This window comes from Rattus norvegicus, chromosome 9 (assembly GCF_021556685.1).
Source record: "Rattus norvegicus strain SHRSP/BbbUtx chromosome 9, alternate assembly SHRSP_T2T, whole genome shotgun sequence".
In the NCBI taxonomy this organism is placed as follows: Eukaryota; Metazoa; Chordata; class Mammalia; order Rodentia; family Muridae; genus Rattus; species Rattus norvegicus.
Window position 1 is genome coordinate 38,492,602 of NC_141542.1, and position 27,173 is coordinate 38,519,774.

The following is a 27,173-nucleotide window of genomic DNA, read 5'->3' on the forward strand; positions in this document are numbered from 1 at the left end:
CAAAGGGTGGGACAGTCCCTCTATTGACAGATGATCATGTAGACAAAACATGAGGTGCACACACAATGAAATGTTAACCCTCAAAGAAGTGTGGTAACATGGCTGAAACCAGGGGACATGGCACCAAGTGAAATGTTACTTGTAAAAAGATTATGAGTCCATGAATATGAAGTCCCAGGAAGAGTACATAAAACAAACAAAAAAAAACAAAAAAACAAAAAAAAAGTTGCCAGGGACCAGAGTGAAGAGAGGAGGGAGAATTGTTCAGGAGATATTGGGCTTTTGCTTTGCAAAAGAGAGAGTGAGTTGTGGAGATTCGTTTAGACGAATGAGTGTGTTTAACCACATTCTGAGAGATGAGATGGGTCACTGAAATCGGTGGTTCATGTCTGTGATGTCAGGGCTTAGCAGCCTGTGCAGGAGATTTGAGGCTATCTGGACTAAATAATGAGACTCTATGGAAGAGGAAAGAGAAACAAGGTTGGGAGGAAGAGGAGGAGAAGGAGGAGGAGGAGGAGGAGGAAGAGGATTAGAAGAACAAGAAGAATGAGATGATGAAGAAGGAGGAGGAGGAGGGGAAGGAGGAGGAGGGGAAGGAGGAGGAGGAGGGGAAGGAGGAGGAGGAAAAGAAGAAGGAGGTTAAGTTGGTAAATTTCGTGTACTTGAACACACAGAGAGAAAGTAAAACATTAAGCTACAAGGGATAAACCTGACATGAAGCCAAGGAGCAGAGTGTGGTGCCTGGTGGAGCGCCAAACAGCTTTAAATCAGGACAGTGGCTGGGTAGCTCCTTGAGAAGGGGAGATTTGAGGAAGGCCTGGGAGGAATTAGCTCCTGGCAGCTGTGGTAATAGTAATCTATGTCTAAATCTTCCAGGGCCCATGGGTGCTGTGGCAAAGCGCAGACAATGTTCAAGCAGTGTCACTGGGAGGCAGCTGATATTGAAGCTGGGTTTGGATGCATTTCAACTTGATTAGAAAGACAAGCCAGGCACTCAGGTGGCACCTGCAATGGCTTTAATGAGATGTCACCTGAGACCATAGGTCAGGTTACTGTGATGATAGGCACTTATTCTTATACGTGACCCTTTCTAAAGTTAAACTAGAGCTTAGAAGCAAACACCAGAGGTGTGATTTCCTTCCTTCCTTCCTTCCTTCCTTCCTTCCTTCTTTCTTCCTTCCTTCCTTCCTTCCTTCTTTCTTCCTTCCTTCTTCCTTCTTTTCTTTCTTTCTTTCTTTCTTTCTCTCTCTTTCTTTCTTTCTTTCTTTCTCTCTTCCTTTCTCCCGTTCTTTCTTTCTTTCTCTCTCTCCTTTCCTTCTTTCTTTCTTTCTTTCTTTCTTTCTTCCTTTCTTCCTTTCTTCCTTTCTTCCTTTCTTCCTTTCTTTGTCTAGCAAGTTGCTATTCAGCCTGAGGAGTCTTGGCTTCCTGGGAGCTGAGGAAACATTTATTTTCAGTATGAATTTTAAGCCCCTCATTAGCCTGAGATTTGCAAAGCTTCATCTGACCTTCCTGTCAACTCCCATGTAAGGAGGCGGGAACTCAGATATTCTCATTTCAGTCGCTCTTAACCTGATACATCACGTGACATGGAATGAGCGGCCGCTTAGAAGAGACTGTGACCTGGTTGTGTCTTACAGTGAACTTAGGAGATCAGTATAAACGGGTTGTCAGCTTACCACTGTACCGAGGGCGAAATTCGGAAGCGATCGGTACTGTTTGCCGTCTTGAACGGATTCCCACAAGTCAGTTTTGATATCACTTTTCTAGATGTGATAAGAAAAGTGGCATGCTGAGCGTGAATCTATGCTCTGCAATCAGGAAGATTTCCAGCCGCCACACTCACTGCTGAATGTGAGGAGGTAGTTCACACTCGCGGAGCAGCCAATAATTTTTCCCCTCCCACAATCCTGTTCTCTAGCCAGGGGTTCTGAAAGTACACCGCAGGGATGGGGTAGGGGTAGAACCGGGTTCTTTCACCATGTGCCCTTTCTACACTATGGCAATCATAGCTGATAGCCTGAAAATAATATTCCACCAACCTTGAAAATGGCCTCCTGCTCCAGTTTTTGATAACCAATCTTCCTAATGTTTGATTTCCTTTAGTTTATACCGAAGTTCTTCCTGCTCTTCCTCTCTCCCTCCACCTGTTTCTTCCTTTCATTCCTTTCTTTCACTTTTTATTGGTTCTTTATGAATGTCACATTTTGCATCCCAGTCCCATTCATTCCCCCCTTTCCCCTCCCCTCCCCTTCCAATCTCCCTCACGACAGAGGAAAAAAAAAACTCTTTGTGGAAGTTCTGGTGTGTCACTGTATCCTACACTATACCCTTTTGTCCACATTTCTTTGCTTGCAAATGTTCATTACAGTGAGTCATGGGTCTGGTATGAGGCCTCTGGCTTCTGCTACTTTACCACTACTAGAACCTCACTGGGACTCCTCTCAGATATCCCGTTGCCCCATGTCATGGAGATCCCAAAGGTTCAAATCTGTAGGACCAGCCTTTTTATGAACTCCAGCAGTTCCTTCATGGGGTAGACGTTGGGGTGAGCCAATTCAAAGTCCTGGATCTGGGCCTGAGAGGTATCTTAGGTAGTAGTCAGCCTGGCTCACCGACATTCCCTACAACCAGGGCCAGCTCTACCTTGCTGCCCAGGTGCAGAGCCTGCTCTCCTGAGTGCTGCAGCAAGGAAGGGCTGGGATAGCTCTCCCGCTCTGATGACCTCAGGGTCAGCTCTCCTGTCTGCCGGCAAGGGGTGGGTGGGGGCCATCTCTCTCTTGATTGTGTTACTCAACAGTAGACGATGGTAGAGCCAGCTCTCCCATACGCCTTTGAGACTGGCTAGCCTGCACCCCTGCTACCAAGGTCAGCTCTACTCTGCTGCTGAGGTGAGGTGTGGGGCCTGCTCTCCCAAGTGCTGCAGCTAGTGAGGGGCAGGGACACCTCTCCTGCCCTCATGACCCCAGCCAAGGTCAGGTCTCCTGGCTGCCATGGATGGTGATGACTGAAGGGAAGGAGGATATCTTTCCCTCATCCATGCTACCACCGGAAGATGAGTGGTAGGGCCACCTCTCCCATGCTCATATCTTTAGGGTTATCTTACCTGAAACACCCAAAATGTGTGGGTCTCTCAGAAGTGGTCTCAGGGGTGTTATACATTGGTTGTACATTATGGCACCAGGCAGGGGTCATCTTGTCCATGATCTGCTCCCTTAAGCCTGTGCAGCACCAGACTGGTGGTCATTTCAGGCTATTTCCCTGTCTGGGCACCATGTACGTCTGTTGGTCATCTCATGCTTACTCCTCACTGGCTACCTGAGTCGCACCTTGTGAGGGTTGTCTGGGCTTATTCCCACCCGAGGCTAAAAGAGCCTCCATCTTGGGAGCCCATCTAGATCTGCCTGGAACAGGATTGTTTGTCATCTCGGGCTTGCTTCTTTTCAGGGAATGTTAGGCTATTAATCATTCAGATGTTCCTAAGTCAGAACACTGAATATAAACAGAGACTTTCAACCAAGTCAGTCAACTGAGTCTCAAGGGAGGGAGGGGAGAGAGTGAGGAGTGAGAAAAAAAAAACCAATTAGACAAAATTATAACTGACTCCATCCAGTGCTTGGGCTGAAGTATTTATTTCTCTCCTGCTTTTTTTTTTTTTTTATTCTAGGTACATCCAAAAAACATGGTCAGTTGTTAGATCAAAGACAAAGTGATTGAGTGAAGTAGTAAGCAAAAAGATCATGCAAAGTAGTAATTAAGTAAAGTAGAAAAAACCCACAGCCACTATTTCTAATATTTTTACCTGAGCCTACCTCCCTGTCCAAGCCCAGAGACAAATGCCAAATTCCTAGAAGCGGCACTAAAAGCTCTCCACACCTTTCTTCTCTTTGCCACCCACGAACACATGTGTGACTCATTAGCCACATCTGGACAGGCCTCTCTTTATTTCTTATACAGGGGATTGAACCTGAGGTTTTGTACACACTAAATGTATGCTTTACACTGCTCCGAATCCCTATCACCGTAGGGTAAAATTCTTGGTAAGTGCTTTCCAACCTAGGTGCTTTCACAGTAAAGATAGAAAAGGGGTGTTTTCCTCATCTTTGTGCATACCCAGCTGTGTACAGTCCTCTTTCCCTGGTTATCGAGCCCAGAGAACTTCCAGTGCCTCTGGTTTCTCTCAGCAGACAATGCTGGGAAGAGAGCCAAGTGTCTTACCCTGGGGTCAAAGGATAAGACATGGGAATGTAGCGACTCCTTACTCTGATAAACCTCTATCACTGAGTGGAGAAAAAGACTTAGTAGCCCTTTTGACTGTTTTGTTGTTGTTGTTTTGTTTTGTTTGTGTGTGTATCAATTTGACAGGAGTTAAAATCGTCAGAGAGAAAGGAGCCTCAGTTGAGCAAATGCCTCCATGAAATCCAGCTGTAAGGCATTTTCTCAGTGTGTGCTCAATGGAGGAAGGCCCCACCCATTGTGAGTAGTGCCATCTCTGGGCTGGTGGTCCTGGGTTCTATAAGAAGGCAGACTGAGCAAGCCAACTGAGGCAAGCCTTACAGGAGCACCCTCCATGGCCTCTGCATCAGGTCCTGGATCCTGCCCTGTTTGAGTTCCTGTCCTGACTTCCTTTGATGATGAACGGTAATGTGGAAGTGTAAGCTGAATAAACCCTTTCCTCCCCAACTTGCTTTTTTGGCCCCGGTGCCTCATCACAGCAATAGAAACTCTTAAGAAAGTAGCAAAAGAAGAAAAGTCCAGTGAATTCAGCAGACACTCTGGGTTCTCACTAGAGAGGAAAAGGAATTTAATCCCATGTAACACAATGTTTATCTCTAAGAAATCACAGCTTCATGCGGGCGTAGAAGAAACACCCAGATAAGTGCAGGACAAGATGGAGTTTGAATGCAGCGTCGAACTAAAAGAAATGCAGGTTATTCGCTGACGATGGGTGGAGGAAGGTGTTTCTTTGACTTAATGCTTTGGAGAACAGGTTGAGCTATCATCAGAGATGGATGAAATTCACAAATAAGGAGAAAGTCATTCCAGGTAAAGAGTTGACCCCAAAAAGGAAGCCCCAGTTGAGCATCTAGTTAAGAGATGTGACCACTCAAGTTTGTTTGTCAAAATAAATAACTAGAAACAATCTGGTTGTTCAAAAGTGGGTGGTCAAAGGAATTATGGTATACCTAGCCAATGAGAAGTGGTCATATGGAAAACTAGAGATTATAAAATTAATGTGGGAAAACAAAGTATCACATTAAATGACAGGAGGAGGCTGAGGAACACTGAGAATAACATAAAGGTTAAAAAGATAGAAAAGGACATAATATTTGTGGATGTGTAATTTCATAATGTTTTGATATCATTATGTTGATACCTATTCATAATTTCATAATGTCTCCAAGAGAAAACAGTGGTGGGGTGAACAACTAATTCTGTACCTAGCAACTGTCGCTAGGGAGAAGGAGCTTTCAGCTGACCCTCTGACAGGGAGATTGATGAAGAACAGAAAGTTGCACACGTGTACACTCATGCATACATTTAACGTGGGAAGTAAGTACAACACACTAAGATTTGACAAACCCTTGTTTATTGTCTGTATTTCTACACTCTTGAACTATTTAATGATTTCAAAATTATTAAAAAATCAAAAAGTACAGAGTCATTAGTGACACACACCTGAAATTGCAGTACTTGGGAAACAGAGGAGGGAAATCAGAAATTCATGAAAGTCACTGAGTGTAAGACCCAGCAGATGCCTGATGTCCCTTGGAGTCCAGTATGCCATGACAGGAAGACAGCCATGAGTTCAAGAACAACTTGCCCTACCTAGTGGGCTACAGGCTATCCTGGGATATGATCGGAGCCTCGTGTCATAACCACACACACACACACACACACACACACACACACACACACACAGGCACACACACGCATGCATGCATGCATGCATGAATACTCACATATACCCATATGCACAGACATGCACGCACACATACACACACGAGCACACACACACACACAGGAGCACACAGACACACTAGGGGATGGAGGACATAGTGACAGAATCAGACACAGAGAGACACAGACAGAAGCAGAAATCCACGGCCTCTGGTGCTCTGTTCTGTTTACTCTCCTACATGACTTCAGAAGAGGATGAGTCCCACAGATGTAAACCAGGGCCAGGTCATGGAAATGCTCTGCCTGCCAAGCTCAGGAATGCGAGCTTTCGTTGGCAGTTGGAAGTTACCAGAAGCTTAAGCACTTTTTTTTTTTGAGCTGAGTTTTAGCCAATCAAATACGATAGAACCCCGGGCTAAGAGCAGTCAGGAAACTGTCACCATGGGTGTTGCTGGGGCAGGATTCAGGTCTGTAGATATGAAATGAACAGCAGCAGCAGGTTTTCTCTATAGCCATCCGACCCAGAACATGCTTTATCTTGTCAGAAAGGACAGGTTCGTTCGTTTGTTGTTTGGTTTTGGTTTTTTTGAGACAAGGTTTCTTGGAGCAGCCCTGCTTGTCCTGGAACTCACTCTATAGAGCAGGCTGGCCTCAAACTCACCACCGGCCTGGCTCAGAAAGAACAGGTTGGTTTATTTTTAATATGCTAAAACTTGTTTACGTTTTAATGACTAGAAAGTCTTAGTTTTTATTTTGAGACAGGATTTCACTGAAGTCCACAGGCTGCCCTGGAGATGACACTGTAGCGTAGTCAGTTTTGAACTTCTGGTCCTTCTGCCTCTGCCTCTGCCTCTGCCTCGGCCTCTGCCTCTGCCTCCTGAGTAGCTGGGAATATAAACCTGCCACAGCCAAACCTAGTGACAGATTTCAGGCTAGACTTCCAGGGTCTGTAAGTAAGAAATTAGCCATGCCAATAGTAAAATTAGGTATGCCGGAAGTTTGCTTGTGGTGCTGGTGAGGACAGATGGCTGGATAAAGAGAGGTCATGGTTAAAAAGCTTGAGGCCATAATGGTCTCACATGTTAGGACTTCCCATGGTACACCATATGAGAAGAAAGAAGGAAAAGGAAAACCACAAAGGAAAGAAACTATAGTTCCGGTGGGAAGGGGCAGGCAGACTTAGTTAATGGTAATGAGGGAGAAATGGGGGCTGCGGTGTGCTGGCTGGTGGTTAAGAGAATTGGCTGGCCCTGGGTCACATTTGTGTTGGAATCCTAAAGGCTCAAGTCACATGGTTGGATTTAAGAAGGAGGACTGGAAGTTATAAGGAACACATGACATACAAAGACACTGGTAGAATCGGGACCCCATAATCAGAAGGGATCATAAACCCTCAGAGCTAAGTAACCCTAATGAAAAATAGCAACCACCTTTGTAGACAGTGCAGGGCGGCCAGTAGGCAGTTAGTATAAGAAAGAGGAAAACTGCCCCTGTGTGGCAGCTCTTACTATTCTGGACTCCATGACTTTAAAGGAAGCCTCTCCGTCAGCCAATGACTACTAATAGTTTCAACGATACTGGTTATGAATTGCTATTAACAGTTATGGAGGAGGATGCACTAAAGATGAACTGGGGACACCAGAGGTACCTTTAAGAAAGCTCTCATGGAATAACTGGGGGAAAGAGGGTCTGGGTAGTGCTTCTGGGTGACTGCCAGGATTCTTCAGCCAGCGTCAGCTCAGAGGCCACCCTTGGCATCTAGATCTACCTGTTAGTTTGTGGTTGACTTTGTGTGTGTGTGTGTGTGTTACAGCAACATTCAAGTTGTTGGACTCTTGGGATGGGAGAGTGGAAAGCAGTGGGGTCTATCTGTGCAGTGTTGTAGGTTTGCTTTAAGGCTTCAGTATTAAACTGGCTCTCAACTATTCTCATAGTCAATGCCTCAAACTAGGATGAAGGGATTTTTTTTTTTTTTGTGATAGCATCCTTGCATAGCAATCTCAAGTTAGCTAATTAGAATTAAAAATGTTTGGACAACTTCCTTACGCTCACCATCCCACATTAAGGAAACTAAGCCAATTAGTGTATGACCAATATTCTAGTGTCATAGACGTAAAGTGTTCCCCCCCCCCAATCATATGTTCAAAACATCATCCCAATATGAGGGTGTTAGGAGATGAATGGCATTGATAACCTAATAAGAAACATTGATAACCTAATAGAAGGAAGCTCTGTGGCTCTTGTGCCCTGTCAGGACCCACCGAGAAGAGAGCCGTCTGTAAGTCAGAGGTGAACACGTACCAGGCAGTAAGCCTGTTAGCGCCTCGTTCTTGGCCTTCAAACCTCCACAGCTGGGGGAAATAGATGTTTGTTGTTTAACCCCCCCCCCCCTTGGTTTGTGATACTACACTATGGCAACCTGAAATGCCTAAGGTAGGGGGTTTAACAGGACCTGGTTGGTTTTGTTTGCGGCTGTTCTCAATGTCACAGATTCTGCGTCTGAGTTTAAGCAGGAAGCTGATTGTGCCAGGCACAGTGGGGGTATAGTAACATTGGCAGTGTCAAATGAGTGGCTTGCACAGGCAACAAGGACAGGCTGTTCTGGTTTTCTCTGTGCACCAAGAATAAGAAATTAGGTCCCTGGCTCTTCTCTCGTCTCTGGTCTCCAGGGTTATTGGTTTTCCTCCCCTTGCCTAGATCTCCATTCCCCCAAATCTTTATCAGGCCCTCTCAGGACACAAAATTACCAGTGACAGAAGACAAAAGACGAAAAGCAGGCTGGTGGCCAGAAATTCAGTCAGCAATTTAAAGATGGTTATAGCGAATCTCTCATGTAGACGATGAACCAGACATGGATTCCAGTGTCCGATGCAAACACTGTTTACTGTTGTAAAACATGCTATGGTTTCACTGCCTAAAGTTTCACTGCTTTTGCATGGGTGTGGGCGGGTGTGTATCACAAAGCCACTTCGAAAGTAGAGGGACAAGTTGGAGAATTGATTCTGTCCTCTTACCATGTGGGTCCCAGGAATTGAACTTGGGTCATCAGGCTTGGCAGCAAGTGCCTTTACCCATTAGACCATCTTGCCACCCACCATTGTTTTTAGTTATCTCTGCCCAAATCTTGCCATATAGCCCAGGCTAGTCTTGAATTCACTAAATAGGCCACGCTGGCTTTGAACTTAGGGCAGTCTTCCTGCCTCAACTTCCTAAATGCTGGGATGTGTGTGTGTGTGTGTGTGTGTGTGTGCCACCAATGCACTGATTCTTTAGGAGCAGGCAAAGGATGGCTTAGTTCATTTTGTCTTTGAGTAGTTGTTCTCTATTGATGACTCCTGGGGTCCCCTCACTCAGGAGAAAGGAGGAATAAGACCATGTCACAGTCTCAGAGAGGCGGGAGGGACAAAGTTCTCTCTACCACAGCAGTGCAGTTATGTACGCCATAGCGTGTGAAACCATTAGTAGAGCATTCTTAAGAGGGAAAGAGATGGAAATGGCCTCCGGGAGGCTTCCTGGTAACTCAGAACTGAACTAAAACCTCAAGAACTGAACTGAAGATAAGCCAAGTTATCTGAAGAGAAACTGAGAATCAAGTGATCTGCTTGAATTTATACCTAATAAAGAGGCCGGATCTGGGGACAGGTCCTCTGAAGCATTGTAGCCCATGAACCGCAGAAGGGTTGTTGTAAAGCACAGGACTGCTAGGAAAGACATGCATCTGTGTGGCGTTCCAACTCCACTCTAAGAAAGCAAGGACATGCCCGAGATAGACCCGTCCGTGGAGATGAGCAGCTCCGGGCAGTTCACCTGGGATGGCCTAGGTCCCGGTAGGTTTGCGGATCCATGGAAGCCGCCTGCCTGCTAGAAGCTAGAACAAGCTGAGGGGGTGCATAACTGCAGCCAAACCACACCCAGGGAAGCCAATAGCTATGCTCAAGAGGGAAGTCTATGGAGACTCCCGGTCCCTAGCCTTTAATTAGCAGGTGTTTCAGACAGCAGGGCTCACCCTGACCCAAACAAGCAGTCTAGAAAGAACAGATGAACCTCTCTACCCTGCCGGCCTCCTAGCTGACTGGCCTTACGCTGTTCAGTGAGCTCTACTGAATTGTCCTCAGCTCCTCTGAATTCTCCCTCCCCGTGACACACATGCTGATCGTCGTGTGGGGTAGATGCTTTCCGTGTGTACATCGATGCCTTTCAAGGAGAGCACCTGCTCATCTCATTAGCTGAGATGTAGGTGGCAAAGCAAAAAAGCACAAAGCACAGACAGGAGTTATAGCTGGAGGGCCTCTCTCTCTCTCTCTCTCTCTCTCTCTCTCTCTCTCTCACTCTCCCTCTCTCTCTCTCTCTCTCATTATATACAGATTCACATAGGAAGGCTCAGAAGGCCTACAAGATGACAAGCATCCCTGTCAAGATCAGACAGATGTAGCTTGAGGGGAGGGGCATGAGATCTTTCTTTCTCTATTTTCCTTTCATATGACAAACATTTGAAAATAACAAGGACCAACCTCGCCTGGCAGCTCAGTCGCTGCTGGCTACACCGATCCTAACCTTTCCAGGTGGATGTTACAGGGCTCGAGTTTATCTGCAATAAATTTTCAAAACTTTCAAAGTTGATAGAATAAAATCAACTTTGAAAACAGCACCTCCAAACAAGTACAACAAAACCGTGGTGCCTGTTCCTCCTGCCAGAAATCCAACGCAAAGCAACAAGGACTCCTCGGTGTCTTGTAATAAGTAGATGACTTCTTCCTCCCTACCACCGGCTTTTATCAGGTCCGGCCAGGTTATTACAAACAGCCTCGTTAGCACGTTAACTAGACAAGTTCGAAACCCAAAAAGTGTGTATTCCATTAAAATGTCGATGTGCATTTTGAAGGGTGGTAGTTTAATTGCTAATATTCACTTTACTAATTAATCACATCTTGCCAATCTTTAGATATTTATGTCAAACATTCTTACTTGCCGAATGGAAAATAAGGTTTCCTAGTTTTCCAATTAGGGCAGGTAAATGTTGAGAAATCCCGTAATGGTTATGTTTACCTAAGAAGAAAAGTAGATTTCCTGAAATCTCAGCTCTTAGTGACATCGGCGCTGCATTCATTCTATGCACAGGTTTGTTTTCTGTGTCACATTTCTGTGTTTGCAAAAACAGGACACACTTTTAATTTCTTTCTTTCTTGTAATAATACCTTATTTAACAAGTCTTTTCCGAACTTGCACGATGTGCTTGCCATCACTGTTCAAAGTGCAGGGACACTCCAAGAGAAACAGGGACACGCATTCCTCCTGTATTTCCAGAAACGAGACGTGATAAATATTCCATAGACTTATAATTTATTCAGTCTAGTCTTCCATTTTTTGGATGTCAGGATACTATTTGTTGGCTTTTTTCAAATATAAGGGAAACGTGCACTGATCATTGGGTGAATCCAAGTTAAAATTATCTCAGCTAATAATAGTATTTGGTCGGTAACACTAAGCCTTCAAATATGACATTATAAGCAATGATATGAATCTTGGCAGAAATTGCAAAGATCTGGGAGAGTCCAGCAGTCTCTTGCTTGACGGATGACTGAACGTTCTGGAAGCATCCGAGTCTGTGCCCTGCTCTGTCTCAGTTTTCGAGACTTCCTGGGGGCAAGCCTCCGTTTCTAACCAAGCCCATACTGCTCTATTAGCTGCTGTTTCTTCTCAGGCCCCATGGTTATGCCTCGGTGTGCGAGGCAGACCTGGGGACTCTGGAAGCATTTCTTTCGACCTCTATCAAGAGTGTTCACTTCCCTGCTCTTTTCCCAATGACCAGCAGGGCCACCTTCGTGCCATCTGGCATCCCGCACATAATGGCATAGCGTCATGTCACAGAATCTGTTTGTTGATGACTTTGGTATGAGCATAATATAGCCCGGGTGAATTCTAAAATCCTACTGTAGCCAAGCTTATGTGGACCAGGAATGCTGAGACACGGAGGGGGAATGAACAGCTCGCAGCAGGTCTCATGGTTAGCAGTAGAGCCAAACTGACAGCTGCAGCTTCTCACCAGCTTCAACCCCATGTAATCAGCAAGTCCAAGTTTGTTGTAGGGTCGTGTGGGAAATGTGGGATGGGTCAAGGAACACCTCTGCTTTGGAGGGTGCCTTGGTGGTCACCGGTTAAAATGCTTTTCATACCAAGCTATCTCAGTTTCCCAAATAAGGAGTCTATTTAATTTTCTTCTTTTGCTGATCTGGGAGAGGCTTTTTTTGGATTGCATGGAATGTGAGTAACCGAATTCAGTAATCATGCTTTGCTCTAGTTTTTATTAGCGTGCATTGATTATATGCAATAATAGTAGGTTTCATTTTGTGGCATTTTCACACATGTGTTTTTGTGTTGGCCTGCTTCCTACTACCATGTTTAGGTTGGAACGTCTCAGGGCAACAGTTTTGTAAATCTGGCCACCATGGGTCTGGAGAGATTGCTCAGTTGTTAAGAGGACTTTGCTGCTTTTGCAGAGGACCTTGGGTTTAACCCCTGGAACCCACAGAGTGGCTCATAAGTCTCTGTAAAGCTCTGTTCCAGGAGAATCTGACGCCCTCTTCTGGCCCCCCGCCCCAGGCACTGGAATCACAGCTGAGAAATCTGGGACTGTGATCTCAGTCTGACAGAGCTCATGCTTGCCAGTTGGGAGAAAGAAACCATGACATGTCCCCAGGATCACACAAGCAAGGTGTGAGTTTACAATAGGTGGGAACCAGTTGGATTTTCCTCTATGCCATCAGGGACATGTATTTTAGCTGTTTAGGATGGCAAAACCCACCAGAAACTTGTCATTTTGTCCTTACTAAAAAGGAAATGTATTCTAGGTATTTTTCATCAGTCTAAACTGGGTAAACAAAACCAAGCCTTAATTCCAGGAGACCTAACACTCTCTTGTGATCTCCAAGGGCATTAGGCACACACATGGTGCACCGACATATATGCATGCAGAATGCCCATACATTTATATTATATATAAAATATATACCAACAACAATGACACATCCTTTTAAAAAGTACTTTGTTTAGTGCTGTGATTTATTTTTTGTTTGTTGGCTCGAGACATGGTTTCATTGTGTAGCCCCGGTTGGCTAGAAACTCTAGATCAGGCTGGCTTCAAGTTCACAGAGATCTTCCTGCCTCAATCTCTGAGAGTCCTAAGAGAAAAGATGTGTGCCACAACACCCATCCTGTGATATATATATAAAAACATTTATTCTACTTTTATTTTTCTGTTTTGCCTTCATTTTACATTTTTTCTAAATAATTTAAGAGTTTCTTAGTGTAAAACCTTCAGAACAGAGCCTTACAAGACACAGACATGTTGTAACATGTTATAACTTTTATTTTTTTAATATTCAATGAATTCATGGTACACATACTATACTTGGCATATGGTTAAGATGTTTTTGTTTTGTGGTTTTCATTTCTCCAGGAAGTTTCTCTGTGTACCTCTGGCAGTCCTAGAACTCACTCTGTAGACCAGGCTGGCCTTGAATTCACAGAGATCTGTCTGCCTTTACTTCCCAAGTGCTGGGATGTGAATATTTTAAATTTATAACCCCTGGACTCTGGATGCAGAACTCACAGACACAGGGAGATAGCTGTGATGGTGAGGGGTGTGACTATGTTTTAAGAGTTGGGGCAAAGGCTCAGCTCTAGGAATTCCAACTGATGGGGTGTGTGACCACCCATTTCAGTGTACCTATTCAAGAGATGCATAGTGGTAAAAGGCAGATGAAGAGCATTTAACCAATGTGGCCATCCCGGGAGCATAGTTAAAGGTGTCCGGTGACTTATCTTTCAAAGGTCTATAGGTAGCTCTACTCTAAGAATCAGTCAGGAAACAAGAACTATGTATAACTAAACAGCCTAGGTAAACTACTCTGGTTGACCACTGGCTGGTCGTACAGGGTGGTTTGAAGAAATTCTTATATTTGAGGAGCTAACTCATCCATTTCTATAAAAGGATCCTTCCCACACAGGGCAACCTGTCCGCAAACTTCTGGAATCCAAGGTGAGTTTAGTTCCAGGACAATCCTTGGACGCCTGAGAGAGTCTCTTAGGAGCTGGTCGTAAATGCCTAATGGAGATGGGTCTGAGCTGGAGGTGGATCCACTGGGTTGGTACCCTGCGTTTAGTTACCTTGTGATCCAAGTGCAGAGCTAAATCGTGGAGTCCTTAAGTGCCTGCCATGGTGAATGGTGGCTTCTTTGTTCCAAACATCACCAGCACATTAATATGCATAGTCTATCTTTCCACTTCTGCCCACTCTACTATTATTTTTTTATTTTCCTGAGACGCGGCTAGAGCGGAAGTCACTTCCTTTTACCTACATCTTTTGGCAATCACACTGAAGAGTTCAATGTCTTAGTTGACAACCGATCTTCCTGACTAGCAACTCAATGGCATCCCCACCCCTTTAAGAGCTATTCAGTAAACAGTCATTGGTGGTCTTCCATATGCTAGGTACTATTTTAAATATGGAGACTTCTGCAAGAAAAAAAAAAACAAAAACAGTCCCTGTCTTGAATTATCTGGTGACTCATGAGGACGTGAGTGGAGTACATCAGTGATCATGTTCAGGAGAGAAGCGAGAAAGCAAACCTGGATACTACAAGGACTAGGCAAAGCTGGAAGTTAGGCACACCTAACGAGGAAGGGCTTCTTCCTGGAGAGTGAGCTGGAGTTGAATGGTAGAACACCTTACTAGAACATAGCAATGTTGCAAGCGTGGGAGATGGAGACTGCTAGACACTGATCCAGGCTCCAGGCCATTGACACTGCTTGGGGGTGTGGTTTCAGGGGCTAAAGGGTAAACGAGGTCTGCAGGGAAAGACCCAGACTGAAAGACAGGCATAGAGTTTGCACCGTAAGCAAGTGGGCAGGAGGAACACAAGAGTTCCATTTTAGCTGTCACCAGGAAGTGGGTGGAGACCATCGTGGAGGTTAAGGGTGTGAGGCAGGGGAGGTTTACTAATAGAAGAAAGGATACTCATGGGGCCGATGTTGCTATAGTGGGAGAGTTAGAGTTATGAGTTGAAGAGAGGAAACAGAGATGGAAAGAGCACATGGATTCTAGACATGGCGGGCTGAAGCCAGTAGGCCCGGATGTCCTGAGGTGAAGGGGAAAGAAGCAAGACTGGACTGAAGATGTTTGAAGATCGTAATTTTGAATTGCCTACGCCACACTCAGCCGGACACTTTTGGAGCAGTTGGTTATTAAAACTCCTATCGCAAGGGCGGTCTGGCCAAAGGTAGATTTGGGAATCTTCTGGTATAGGTAGTAGTTGAAGTTAAGGGCCTGGGAGAAGAACCAGAGAGAGAGGAAGAATGAAGATGTTCAGGGTGGCTTCCGGGTCTGCCATAGTTAACGAGCATGTTGAGAGTGACAGTGAGACTCTTTCACACTCAAGGGAGATAAGCATTGAAAACCTGCTGAAAGAGGACACAACTGCTTCCTTCCTGTATTTACATCTGTTGCTGTGTGGGGTTTTTGTTGTTGTTGTTGTTGTTTTTGTTTTGAGACAGCATCTTACAATGCAGTCAAGTATGTCCTTGAACTCTCAACCCTTTGCTTTGCGGGTACTGCCTGGGTCTATTAGCCTATGCCATCCCACCTGGCACAACACCCATTTTCCTTCTATAATATTGAACATCATCTCTCACTGATGTCACCACACTTACCTCATTCTCTCTTATCACTCCCAATAGTCCCTCTGCTATGGACCCACCAAGAAGCCACAGCATCCCTCTGTTCATATTTTGTCCCTCTGCAGCCTTCTAGACCCAACACCAATCCATTTTCCTCATGACTGCCCTGCACTAGTTTGTTCTATAGAGGTTTGTTTGGGCTTCACTCTACTCTACGCTTGATTTTTGGGCTAATTAGAGATTTGGGCTGCAGAATTATCTCTTTAGAATAAGTCCTTTGAGGAAAGGAGTCTCATTTTAATCTTCTTCTGTGGCCTTTGGCGTCTGGTGTAGGCTATTTGCTGCTATAAGGAAGTTCTCCTTGGTCAAAATGACTGACTTGAGCTTATCTGTTTGAATTGGAGTCTTGAGGATTGAACTTGCAGCTATTCAGGGGGAAGAGGGCAGCCAAGTGATTCTGTACAAGGGATGTCATTCTGAGGTGGTATCTTGGTTGGCTGCTCATCACATCATAGGAAGGAGTAGGTAAGAGAGAAGTCAGGAGTGAGGGATGTTGGGTCTTTTCTCAGAACAGCCACTGGGAATGTGGAAGGTACAGTACTGTACCTTTATCAACACTGAGATGACAAGATTCAAAATGGGCTCAAACTTTACAGCTGGCCCTTAGAAACCCTCCTTCTACAAGCACTGTCCACTCTGGCTCGATGAAAATAAAGGCCACAGGGTAGGATATCAAGGCTCCACATGATGTCTTAGCGATAATAAGAGAATTGTAGCTCATTGCCATGACTACATAACTGGAGTGTAAGTGCTGAAGCACGAGCTCCAGCATCCATGATGAGCTGTGTTTACTGACCTATCCTAACATGCCAGGTACAGTCTCAAGTGATGGTGAAGCTGGAGAGAGGGGGGATTTACTCAACACATTGGGAAGAGGAACGGACAAGTGAGTCTAGGGACTCCCAAGTTAGTCTTCAAGTCACTGACGTGAGATCTAGGTTGACCAGCGCAAGAACGGAGGCAGAAGGACAAGACGTATTCATAAATGAGCAGTCCCCACCTAGATGTGGTCTGGCTGATCATAGATTCAGTTTTGGCTCTTTGAGGTGCTCTGAAGAAGTCCTCGTTTCTTGAAGGGATCAATTCAGTTTTCAATGTGATATGGTGGTATGTTGTATCCTGGATAATTCCTTTGGGGTAAGAGGGTGGTCAGTCCCATGAAGTCCTTTTATCTGTCCTGGAATCAAAGGTAACTGGGACAGTGACTTGCCTCTGTGCTTCAACCTTGAAAGAGAAGACAGGTTGAGTGGTTAATGAGCCTGTACAGACAGACGCAGGCAGGAGACTGTCCCAAGTAAAGGCAACAGATCTACCACAAAGGCAGCGATGTTACACTTTCATCTTGCAATCGACTTCTTTGTAGGCAATGATAAGGAGTCTGTGGTTTAGTTTTTTTTTTTTTTAACAAAACAGCTTTGAGTGTCCGTTATGATTGTGGTTTTGTTGGTTACTCTGAAAGGGAGAGTTTCCTATCAGGCAAAGAGGTAGTTACTAAGAAAAGAACAATGAAATAGTATCCTGTCTTTTTAACAGGTTTAGAATGTCATACCCTTGAACTCCCAAAGGAAAATGTAAGCCTTTCAAGTCTTTAGAAAGAATACTAGATCTTTGTGACCCCCAAATTGCCGAGTCATTTAAGAAATTATTTTCTAGGTGACTTATCATGGCAGCTTTATTGCTAGATAGCCAGGATTCACTCTTGGGTACACAACACAGTTATGAAGGAGATTCAACAACTGAGGTGGCTGCATTTTCAACATCTAATTTGCAAAGGAAATGGTGATTCTGCTGTGTGTGTATATATGTGTTGCATATATGTGTGCATGCATGCATATGTGTATGCATGCGGCACATATGTGTGTGTGTGTGTGTGTGTGTGTGAGAGAGAGAGAGAGAGAGAGAGAGAAAGATACTTTGAAATTAAAGTTAATATTCCTTTAGTCTTACCCCTTTCTTTTCATTCTTTTAAAGAATTATTCATTTTATGTATATAAGTACAGTATGGCTATCTTTAGACACACCAGAGGAGGGCATCAGATCCCATTACAGATGGTTGTGAGACACCATGTGGTTACTGAGAATTGAACTCAGGACCCCTGGAAGAGCAGTCAATGTTCTTTGCTACTGAGCCACCTCTCCAGCCCGGTCTTCCCCTTTCTGCTTTTTAGTTCCATAGACCTCTTCCTAGTTGGTTTTCTGCGAGAGCAAAGTAGAAATACCCAATTTTAGTAGAAATTCAGCATTCAGCCAAAAAGGCCATGAGCAGTAGGAAGACTGGAGGAGCTTTAATAACAGACTCAGCAGCCATAGCTGAAGACCAGCAAGTGGGCAGCACTGCCATCTTCTCTCTCAGAGCAGACTGACAACCATTAGTTCCCAGAACTGAACTGTGCTCCATCCTGTCCATGAACCAAACCCTAAAGTTTTAGTCTTTAGAAATTCTGTTGTCATTGGATCATAGGGACCCACTGAATCTATCCCAGAGGATGGGAAGATGAGAAGGGTGGATTCGTATAGTACTGTATCATTGACCTCCGGGTACAGAGCTGTATGTGATTGGTATGAGTTTCTCAGCACTGTGAAAATGTCCTTCTATTGAGGCATCTGATTAGAGACTCCTTCCTCAGCGTCTTTCTGCGCAGCTCCATCCCCTCAGTGTCTCCCAACCATAAAACTGGAATGGTAGTAATTTTTCTTTTTAAAAGATTTAATTTTTACTTTATGCATATGTATGTATGTATTTATGTATGTATGTGTGCTACACATGTACAGGTGGTCGAAGAGGCCAAAGGAGATCACTAGATCCCCTGGAATTGGTGTCACGGGTAGTTATGAGCAGCCTGAGGTGGGGACTGGGAGTAAAACTTGGGTCCTCTGAAAAGGCAGCTATCTTAAATAGTGCCTGCCTCTCCGGCCCCTCACCTCACTTTCTCACCTGCTTTGTGAGAGAGGTAACAGGAGCCTGTGTATGAGCAGCAGGGTTCCATAAAAACCGCATCTCTAGAAAAGATGTTGCTCATGGCAGCGGGACACATTGAAAGGCCGTCCTGTCTCCTGGGCACATCCCTGTGGATGCCCCTTCAAGCTCAAGAGCAGAAGCCCAGGCACTGTGCTCTCTTTGCTGGTCCAATGACAGAGACACCAAGTAACTAGCTTGCCTTCCTTCCTCCCTTCCTTTCCTTCCTTCCTTTCCTTCTTTCCTTCCTTTCTTCTTTCTTTCTTTCCTTCTTTCTTTCTTCCTTTCTTTCTATTTTTAGATGTATGAAGATATCCTAATAATTACCTTTTTCTATATTGTCTTTTTCTGTGTTTCTCTTTCTGGTATATTCTGTAATCCTTGGTTTTTCTCTTGATACCTTCAATTTCTATGTTGAGTTTTAATTCAGAGTCAGCTCCTGGCGAGATACTAGGGTGTGTGTGTGTGTGTGTGTGTGTGTGTGTGTGTGTGTGTGTGTGTTCCTGTTTGATGGGCACTGGCTAAGTGAATGTCTTGGCACAGGGTGATGAATGGCACCATAGAAGAACAAGGAATGCACGAACCACCATGCTTGCATCTCGAATAAGTTACGGCAAGTGAGTTTTGGGTTTAGAACCAAGCATCTCGTTAATTGCTTTCCAGGCTTTCTGTCTTGTAGATCTTACTTCAGTGTTCGAGGCAGCTTCTCATCAACTATTCTGTAGATGAGCGATTGCAGGCTAGAGGCATATGCCATGTGTCAGCAGTGTTCAGGACTGCAGCTCAGGTCTCTCTGTCAGTGGCATACAGAGGAGTTCACTCAGAGATTGTGTTTTCTAGGTCTGTGACTAAAGCAAAGTTCTTTGAGTTACAGGACATGGTGGAATCCCATACTTGGGAGACTGAAGCAGGATTTTCATGTGTCAAGGGCTAGCCTGAATCACAGAACACAACCCTGTCTCACAACAAGAACAACAACAACAAAAGCATAGGTGTTGCAGAGATAGTTCATTGGTTAGGGCGCTTGTCAGTCTTGTAGAGGATTTGGGTTCAGTTCCGAGGTCCCACCATTTGTAAGTCCAGTTCCAGGGGAGCCACACCTTCTTCTGCATGCACACACCTGCAGGCAAAACATCCAATAAAACACACACACTCATGAAATCAAATAATTTTGTAAATGATCTGTTCTCTGCCCGACGTCTCACATTTCGTTTCATGTTTTTTTTCAGGAGTTCCTCAAGTCCTGATCAAAGCACTTGAAGTACCTTCTCTGCTTGTTTGCAGAGACCCTGTGGGTCACCGTGTGCCTCAGCTGGAGTGGACTGCACCTCTGTCATAATCCCACTACATATCTATCTATGGCACACTATAGCCACTAATTTCTACAAAGGTAAGTAGCTCCCCTTTTGGGGAATCTCTACTGCTTAGAACTTAATTGCCTAACGCAGAGCCCAACCCAGAACTACTTAACACTTACCGATCACTGTCTCAGACCAACTTAGACATCACAACGATGTGCACAGCGGGTAAAATTCTTACCCTCGTTTTATAGAGGAAGAGACTAGGACTTGTAAAGTTATAGCTGGCCATTCAAGTAAGAGCCAAACCAAGGATTGGCTCTAAGTTGTCTTTGACTTCTTTTATATTTTATTCTTTTTATTCCTGATCTTTTTTTTCAACCTTAGTAGATATTTTTTCTTTCAGCATTAAAAACTGGGCAGTTGAGAGACTCCATTTTCTGAACAGCATTTCTTGTAGCCCTTTGAGGACCTTTGGAAGAAGGGGGCCACTTAGATAAAGCAAGAATTTAAGTTTCTTTGGGGGGGGAATAAAGCTTAGAAAATAAAAGACACAAAGTGCCTTTCATTAAAGTGTATTTTACTCAGTGAGTACACATGAAAACCCATCAACTTTATGACATAACTCCTGTGTGCTTCTGACTGATCATCCCCTAGAAACCCTAAGTACAAAGCAAGCATTCCAGAGGCTTGAAACTCATCGCATACAGATGTAGTTATCTGGGAGAGGCAAGTCCCAAGCTACTTGCTTCCCTGAGCACCAACTAACAAAAAATAGAGCAGCCTCTGCCATCAGACTTTAGAAGTATTTAGGCCATGTTTTTAATTCCTCTGTTGAATGAAGGCTTGACACGGGCTTTAAAGGCAAGAATATTAAGGATTACAGACTTGGTTAATTAGAGAGTATAGAACTAAGAAAACCGAAAAGGGGTGTTGAGAGGGTTTAGCTGGTAAAGACCCCTTACTATAAACCCGACAATGTGGGTTTGACCCCTGGAACCTACAAGGCAGAAAGAGTGAAAGAACTTAACTCCTCCAGTGTCCTCTGACCTCTACATGTGTGTCATGACACTTAAGTATGTACACACACACACACACAAACACACACACACACACACACACACACACACACACACACACACACACACACACACACACACACACACACACACACACACAGCCAAATAAATGCTTTCATTTTAAATAAAGAGAAAGCTTAGCAGGATACATTCATCTAAAAGCATTAAGAAAAAGCTATGCTGTGCTTCCACAGTCAGCCAGCAGAGGGCCCTGTGTGCCTGGACGCCTGTGACTGACCTACTTAGAGGCCTCACTACAGTAACAGGGCCCGGAACGTGACAAGGCTCTGCAGATGGGTACCAACATACCCGACACCCGGCATGTTTGTTTTTCAAGTGATGACGACTTTACACTGCCCAGATACTGCACGGTGTGCACTGCTCTCCCCAGATCTCACCGACTGACTTATCTGCCTTTAACTTCAGGGTTAGCCAATTACTTGCCTTAGAATTTAAAGTTTCTGGGAAGATTAGTGATTAGATTCAGATTAGGTGGGTCCTAAAGAAATAGATGCCTTGTTTATTTGTTGATTTGTTTGTGTGTTTACTTACTTTTGGCTTTTTGAGACAGGGTTACTGTAATAATCCTGGCTGTCCTGGAGCTCTGTTTGTAGACAAGGTTGACCTCAAATTCACTATTTATCTGTCTGTCTGTCTGTTTATTTATTTATTTATCTATTGATAAGACACTGCTTTATAGCACAGGTGGTCTTGGGCTGCGGAATTCAGGCTGGCGTCCAATGAGAGCCTTTCAAGTACTGGGACTATAGGCATATGCCATCATTTCCCAACTGAAAGTTTTATTTTAACCTACTTAATAATCCAAGGACAACTGATTGGTTATATTTAAGTAGTAACTAGGGAATATAGTGGTCTTTACTTTCTAGGTATCCTTAGATCTTATTACTAAGTCACACGAGTCCACCACAGCCATTATACAATAGATGCCTCTTCCTCAGACTGTAGAGAACCGTAACCAAGGAGTCCGAATGTTGCCACAGTGACGGAGGATGCTGCAACTCCACAGTCCAGATAAGGAAAACGAGGCCCAGAGAACCCACCTGGACCTCCGTACTTCCCGGGTTATCTGAGAGAGCCGTGCTCCATTATGAAAAGATACAGTTCCTTGGCCACCTTAGCTGCATGCGTCTCTCAGTTTTCCTCTCTTTCCTTCAGGTTGTCCTACTGAACCCCGAGGAGCCCGGGGACCACCGCTACCATGACGACTGCCATCCTGGAGCGCCTGAGCACCCTGTCTGTGAGCGGGCAGCAGCTGCGTCGTCTGCCCAAGATTCTGGAAGAAGGGCTTCCCAAGATGCCATGCACCGTCCCAGAAACCGACGTGCCCCAGCTCTTTCGGGAGCCGTACATCCACGCAGGCTACCGTCCCACGGGGCACGAGTGGCGTTACTACTTCTTCAGCCTCTTTCAGAAGCACAACGAGGTGGTCAACGTCTGGACCCACTTGCTCGCGGCCCTGGCGGTCCTTTTGCGATTCTGGGCCTTTGTGGAGGCAGGGGCATTGCAGTGGGCTTCTCCCCACACCCTACCCCTGCTCCTCTTTATCCTGTCGTCAATCACTTACCTCACCTGCAGCCTCTTGGCCCACCTGCTGCAGTCCAAGTCAGAGCTGTCCCACTACACCTTTTACTTTGTGGACTACGTCGGGGTCAGTGTCTACCAGTATGGCAGCGCCTTGGCTCACTTTTTCTATAGCTCCGACCAGGCCTGGTACGAGCGGTTCTGGCTTTTCTTCCTGCCGGCGGCTGCTTTCTGTGGCTGGCTGTCCTGTGCTGGCTGTTGCTATGCCAAGTATCGCTACCGACGGCCTTATCCAGTTATGCGGAAGATCTGTCAAGTGGTACCAGCGGGGCTGGCCTTCATCCTAGACATCAGCCCCGTGGCGCACCGCGTGGCTCTCTGCCACCTGGCCGGTTGCCAGGAGCAGGCGGCCTGGTACCACACCCTCCAGATCCTCTTCTTCCTTGTCAGCGCGTACTTCTTCTCATGCCCTGTCCCCGAGAAGTACTTCCCCGGTTCCTGTGACATTGTGGGCCACGGACATCAAATCTTCCACGCCTTCCTTTCCATCTGCACGCTCTCCCAGCTGGAGGCCATTCTTCTGGACTATCAGGGACGCCACGAGATCTTCTTCCAGCGCCACGGTCCCCTGTCTGTCTACACGGCCTGTCTCTCCTTTTTCTTTTTAGCCGCATGCAGTGCGGCCACCGCCTCCCTCCTGAGGCACAAGGTCAAGGACAGACTGATTAAGAAAGATTCCTGAGGTCGGCAGATGAGGAACGGTGTGGAGGTGGGCTACTGCGACTGGGAGAAAACTTGGCCCAATAATAGAAGTTGACTTTTTATTCTTAAGGCTTGATTTTTTTAAATTAATATGTATTACAGGCTGAGGATGAAACTCAATTGGTAGAGAGTGCCATATAGCATGTAGGAAGCCCAGAGTTTGATCCCCAGTGCAGCAAAAGCCAGAATAGTAGCACTCAAGGAGGCAGAGGCAGGAGGATCAGAAATTCTAGGTCGTCCTCCAACACGCAGTGAGTCCAAGGCTAGCCTCTGAAACGTGATATCTTATCTCAAGAATAGAGATTGCTATGTATTTCAAAGGCATGGTATGGCTATGGAATTTCAAATGCAGGGCATTTGAGAGTTTTCAAAACGAATATTCATTCTTCTGTCTGGGTTGTAGCCTTGTTTGGGAAGAGATCTTGGCTAAGATTTATGAGATCCCAAACTAAAGAGAACCGTCCTCACCCATGGGCGATGAGCAGAATTCTGGTTGTGGCTTCAAAGGCCAAGTCCTGAAACTGGACAGATAGTCAAATCGGACAGCCAAGTACACTGTGGCTGTTCCTCACCCTAACGGGGCAGTCACCCTCCGCTGCTGGTCTTGGTATCTGTGTCAATTGAGCCAAGGACTCTGTCTTCTTGTCAGGATTTCAGCTTGTCTAGGGTGGAGGAAATCAGAATCTTCAAGAAGATTCACGGGAACTCTTAGACAGAATGGACTTTCGATTTATACGATTTCTGGTCTCAACCACTGCAGCTCTGGCTCTCAGGATAACCAGCTAGCTGGCCGATTTGCCTGAAGTACTACTGTTCTCACCCCGAGGCTGCATGGTGATATAAAGAGTTCTGAAGCTATTACCCTTCCAGGAAAGGCTCGGAGCCGGCCATACGAACATTCAGGAAGCTGATTCTTGTGTAACACAGAGACATAAACAAATTTAACAATGCCAGGAGCTACCAGGACACACCCAGTCAGCAAACGTGGATATACTTGCCTGTTTGCTGCCCCTGGGGCCCTTCTAGTTTCTATCTGTGGACTGCAGTATTAACTGCCAGCTTCTTTAGGGTTATCTGAAGGTTTGAACTCTTTTAAAACCATGGCTCTAAAGTTCTTCGAGGGAGCTGATTATTTTAAGCGGGTCCTAAGATCCAAGGCTCAAATTTCTGTTAGATGCTGTCCCGTGAAGGACCAACACAGCTACCCCAATTCAGGCTCCTCAAAACAGGCAGTCCCACTTCAGATTTGAGAAAAAAACCTTAAAACGGGTCCTAGGACGGGTAAATGTGTGCTTATTGCCGTGGGCCCTCCCTGAAGGTCCGTTGAGTAAGAACGAGGTACCTGATTGCCAAATGCGCTGTTTATGACATTGCTGCCAGCAGCCGCCGGGAGGGGAGTGGCGCTCGCAGCTGCTATGTTCTGGCCACGCAGCTCTCCCCGAGGACGAGGACTGTCTTCTGCATGAATCCAGTGAAGGAGGCTGTGGTCGAGGAAGGGCTGAGATGCCCTCTCCTCATAGGCTGCATTTCCTATCAGTATGAGGTCCCAGTGTACTAAAAAGGGATGCTTTAAACTTCAATCCCAGTTTAATGTTCCTCCTCCACTACTAGGTCACTTGCTGGTCTTAAAACCTTTGTTTTCTACCTTTTTTTGTTTTTGTTTTTTGTGAGCGATTTGTGAATTTTGTGCCTTATACATGGGGGTGTCTAAACTCTTTATTGAAACATGTGCACACACGGAATATCCTGTTTTGCATTCTTGGGAACCCCAGAAAGCTAGAATGACTTGTCAATCTATTAATCTGTATTTGGGGGAGGGGTCAACAGAAGTATCCCTACTGCCTTTAAACCAAGAAAGCATGTGTCTCCTGCCTTGTTTTATTAGATGGGTTTCTTGTTCATTCACGGTCAAGATGAACATCGAGGCTAGCCAGGTGACCCAAGGTTCTGGTTGTCTAGGTCAAGTTCATGCCAAGGAATGTTAGCAAAACTGAACGGGTCTGAACTGAGCGAAGGCTGGTTGGGGTATGTGTAAATGCTACAAATAGAGGGTCTATTTAAAACGGGAACCAGAAAGTGTTAGAAATTCCATTGTTATGGATTCAAAGACTGTATTCTTTTAAACGTTGGTGGGAAATGTGAGAGAGGGAAGGGAGGAGGAAGGTGTTCTTGTGATTATCTGCGAACAAAGATTTTATTCTTCTTTTGGTTCTTTTCTTTTACTATCTCACTATCACCCAGGCTGGCCTGGAAATCCTTATGTAGACCGGGCTGCCCTTGAACTTTAAAGGTCAACCTGTCTCTGCCTCCCAAGCGGCAGGGTTGAAGGTGTGCACTAACCACTCTCAGCTCTGGGGACAGAGATCTGTGTTTTTCAGTGGTCCTGCAGCTCAGCGTCAACCTGAACTGTCACAGGTCTGTGACACCATCCGAGTAAAACGTGAGATACTGGCATCCAATTCTCAGTTTAATTATACAAATATTGCTAACTATAAATTTGGGAATTGAAAAGAAAAAAGTGATTTCTATGGAGTTGGGACTTGAAACCCAAGACCTACATACGACATGTTAACCAAGAGTTCCCCATTGACCTATATATACCCTAGCCCAAGGAACAGTGGATGAATAATAGATATTTGGGGGGCATCGAGGAGGGGGACTGTAATCTTCCCTGAAAATACCAGTATCTAATGGGAATACTATAAATGCACTTACAAGTGCATACACAGAATGGGCGATTTTTAACTCTTCGGTGTCATCAAAATGAGCCTATCAGTATGGTAAAGACTAGGCTAGTTTGAATATAACAACTAAGAATTTTAAAAAGGACTATGCATGCCTCTTGATTTTACAGTGGGATTTGCCACCCTGCAAAATCAGCATAATTTAAAAAAGATATAGTTATCTTGCTCTCCAAAACTAGAAATTTTGGCTGTTGCCTCTCTTAAGACCTTCAACCAAACCCAATAATATGTAAATGTCTCTGATAAAACTAAGCTACCTGTCACTTATACTTTCTCATGAATAAAATTCTTATGGGTTGATAGAAAGCCCTACTTAGTTCAAGAAGAGGGGCCCACAGGATGCATTTGGGGGTGCCTTGTTTCTCATTTCAGAATCCTGACTTTTGTTTGCCAGGGAAAGTTGTTTTCGTTGTTTCTGGTTTGAGGTGTTTGTTTTGTTTGAGATGGACCTGTGTATCCCAGGCTGGCCTGGAACTCCGGATTGAGTCTCTCGTCACAGTCCGCCAAGGAGTCGGTTGGGATTGATTACAGGCTGCACCAACACCACATCCAATTCTAATAAAACTAATTTCCAAGTTCTTAAAGATGTCAGGGTTACAATTTCAGCCCTTAAGTCTCTCCATAACATAGTGCAAGCCATGGACTGGAAGCTTGAAACAGAGTTCAGAGCCCTGATAGGAGGGCAGTGTGGCCCTCTGTCGCCCTCCATTATTGTTTGGTCACTGCTCTGTAGTTCCACCTGGATCCTCCAGAGGGCGATGTTGTCTTACTCAGTGCTCTCTCAGCGCCTGTTGCCAGGGCTTCGCCACTAGAACTATGTTTTGCTTGGTTAAAGTGTGGAATTCTTTTCTGTCTCTATAAACCTACTTACGTGAGTAATCATTAAACAGATTTTGTACGTGAATATTTTTGTCGTGTTGATCATGTAAAGAAAGCTACCCTCTTGGACCCGCCTGTTCAGGGCTGCCTGGACCCAAAGCTCATTCTAAAGTTGGGTTGTCTTTGGTCTGACACTGGCAGCTGGAAGAGGTTGAACACTACATCCATCTACAACTAGGAAGAGATAAAAAAAACTTTCAAAAATAAGTACTGCTAATTTCTCTACTTGTAGGCAGAGCAAACTACGCTTCGAAGAATCGTAGAGTTGATTTCTCTGCGG

At 45.1% G+C, this 27,173-nt stretch overlaps 1 protein-coding gene and 1 pseudogene across 16 annotated transcripts in view; one reads left to right on the forward strand and one right to left on the reverse strand.

Annotated features, from left to right (window-relative positions):
* The window catches only part of Paqr8 (progestin and adipoQ receptor family member 8), a 48,508-nt gene extending 21,590 nt beyond the window's left edge, over positions 1 to 26,918 (forward strand). For 11 of the 16 annotated variants that reach the window (NM_001432950.1, XM_087565912.1, XM_087565910.1 and 8 more), the window contains 2 exon segments: positions 19,819 to 19,979; positions 22,143 to 26,918. In NM_001432950.1, the coding sequence (NP_001419879.1) occupies positions 22,186 to 23,250 (1,065 nt within the window). In that variant the 5' untranslated portion in view covers positions 19,819 to 19,979; positions 22,143 to 22,185 and the 3' untranslated portion in view covers positions 23,251 to 26,918. 16 annotated transcript variants of the gene reach the window in all.
* On the reverse strand, positions 3,447 to 3,528 carry LOC120094937 (small nucleolar RNA SNORA17; annotated as a pseudogene).
* Positions 26,919 to 27,173: the final 255 nt, after the last annotated feature.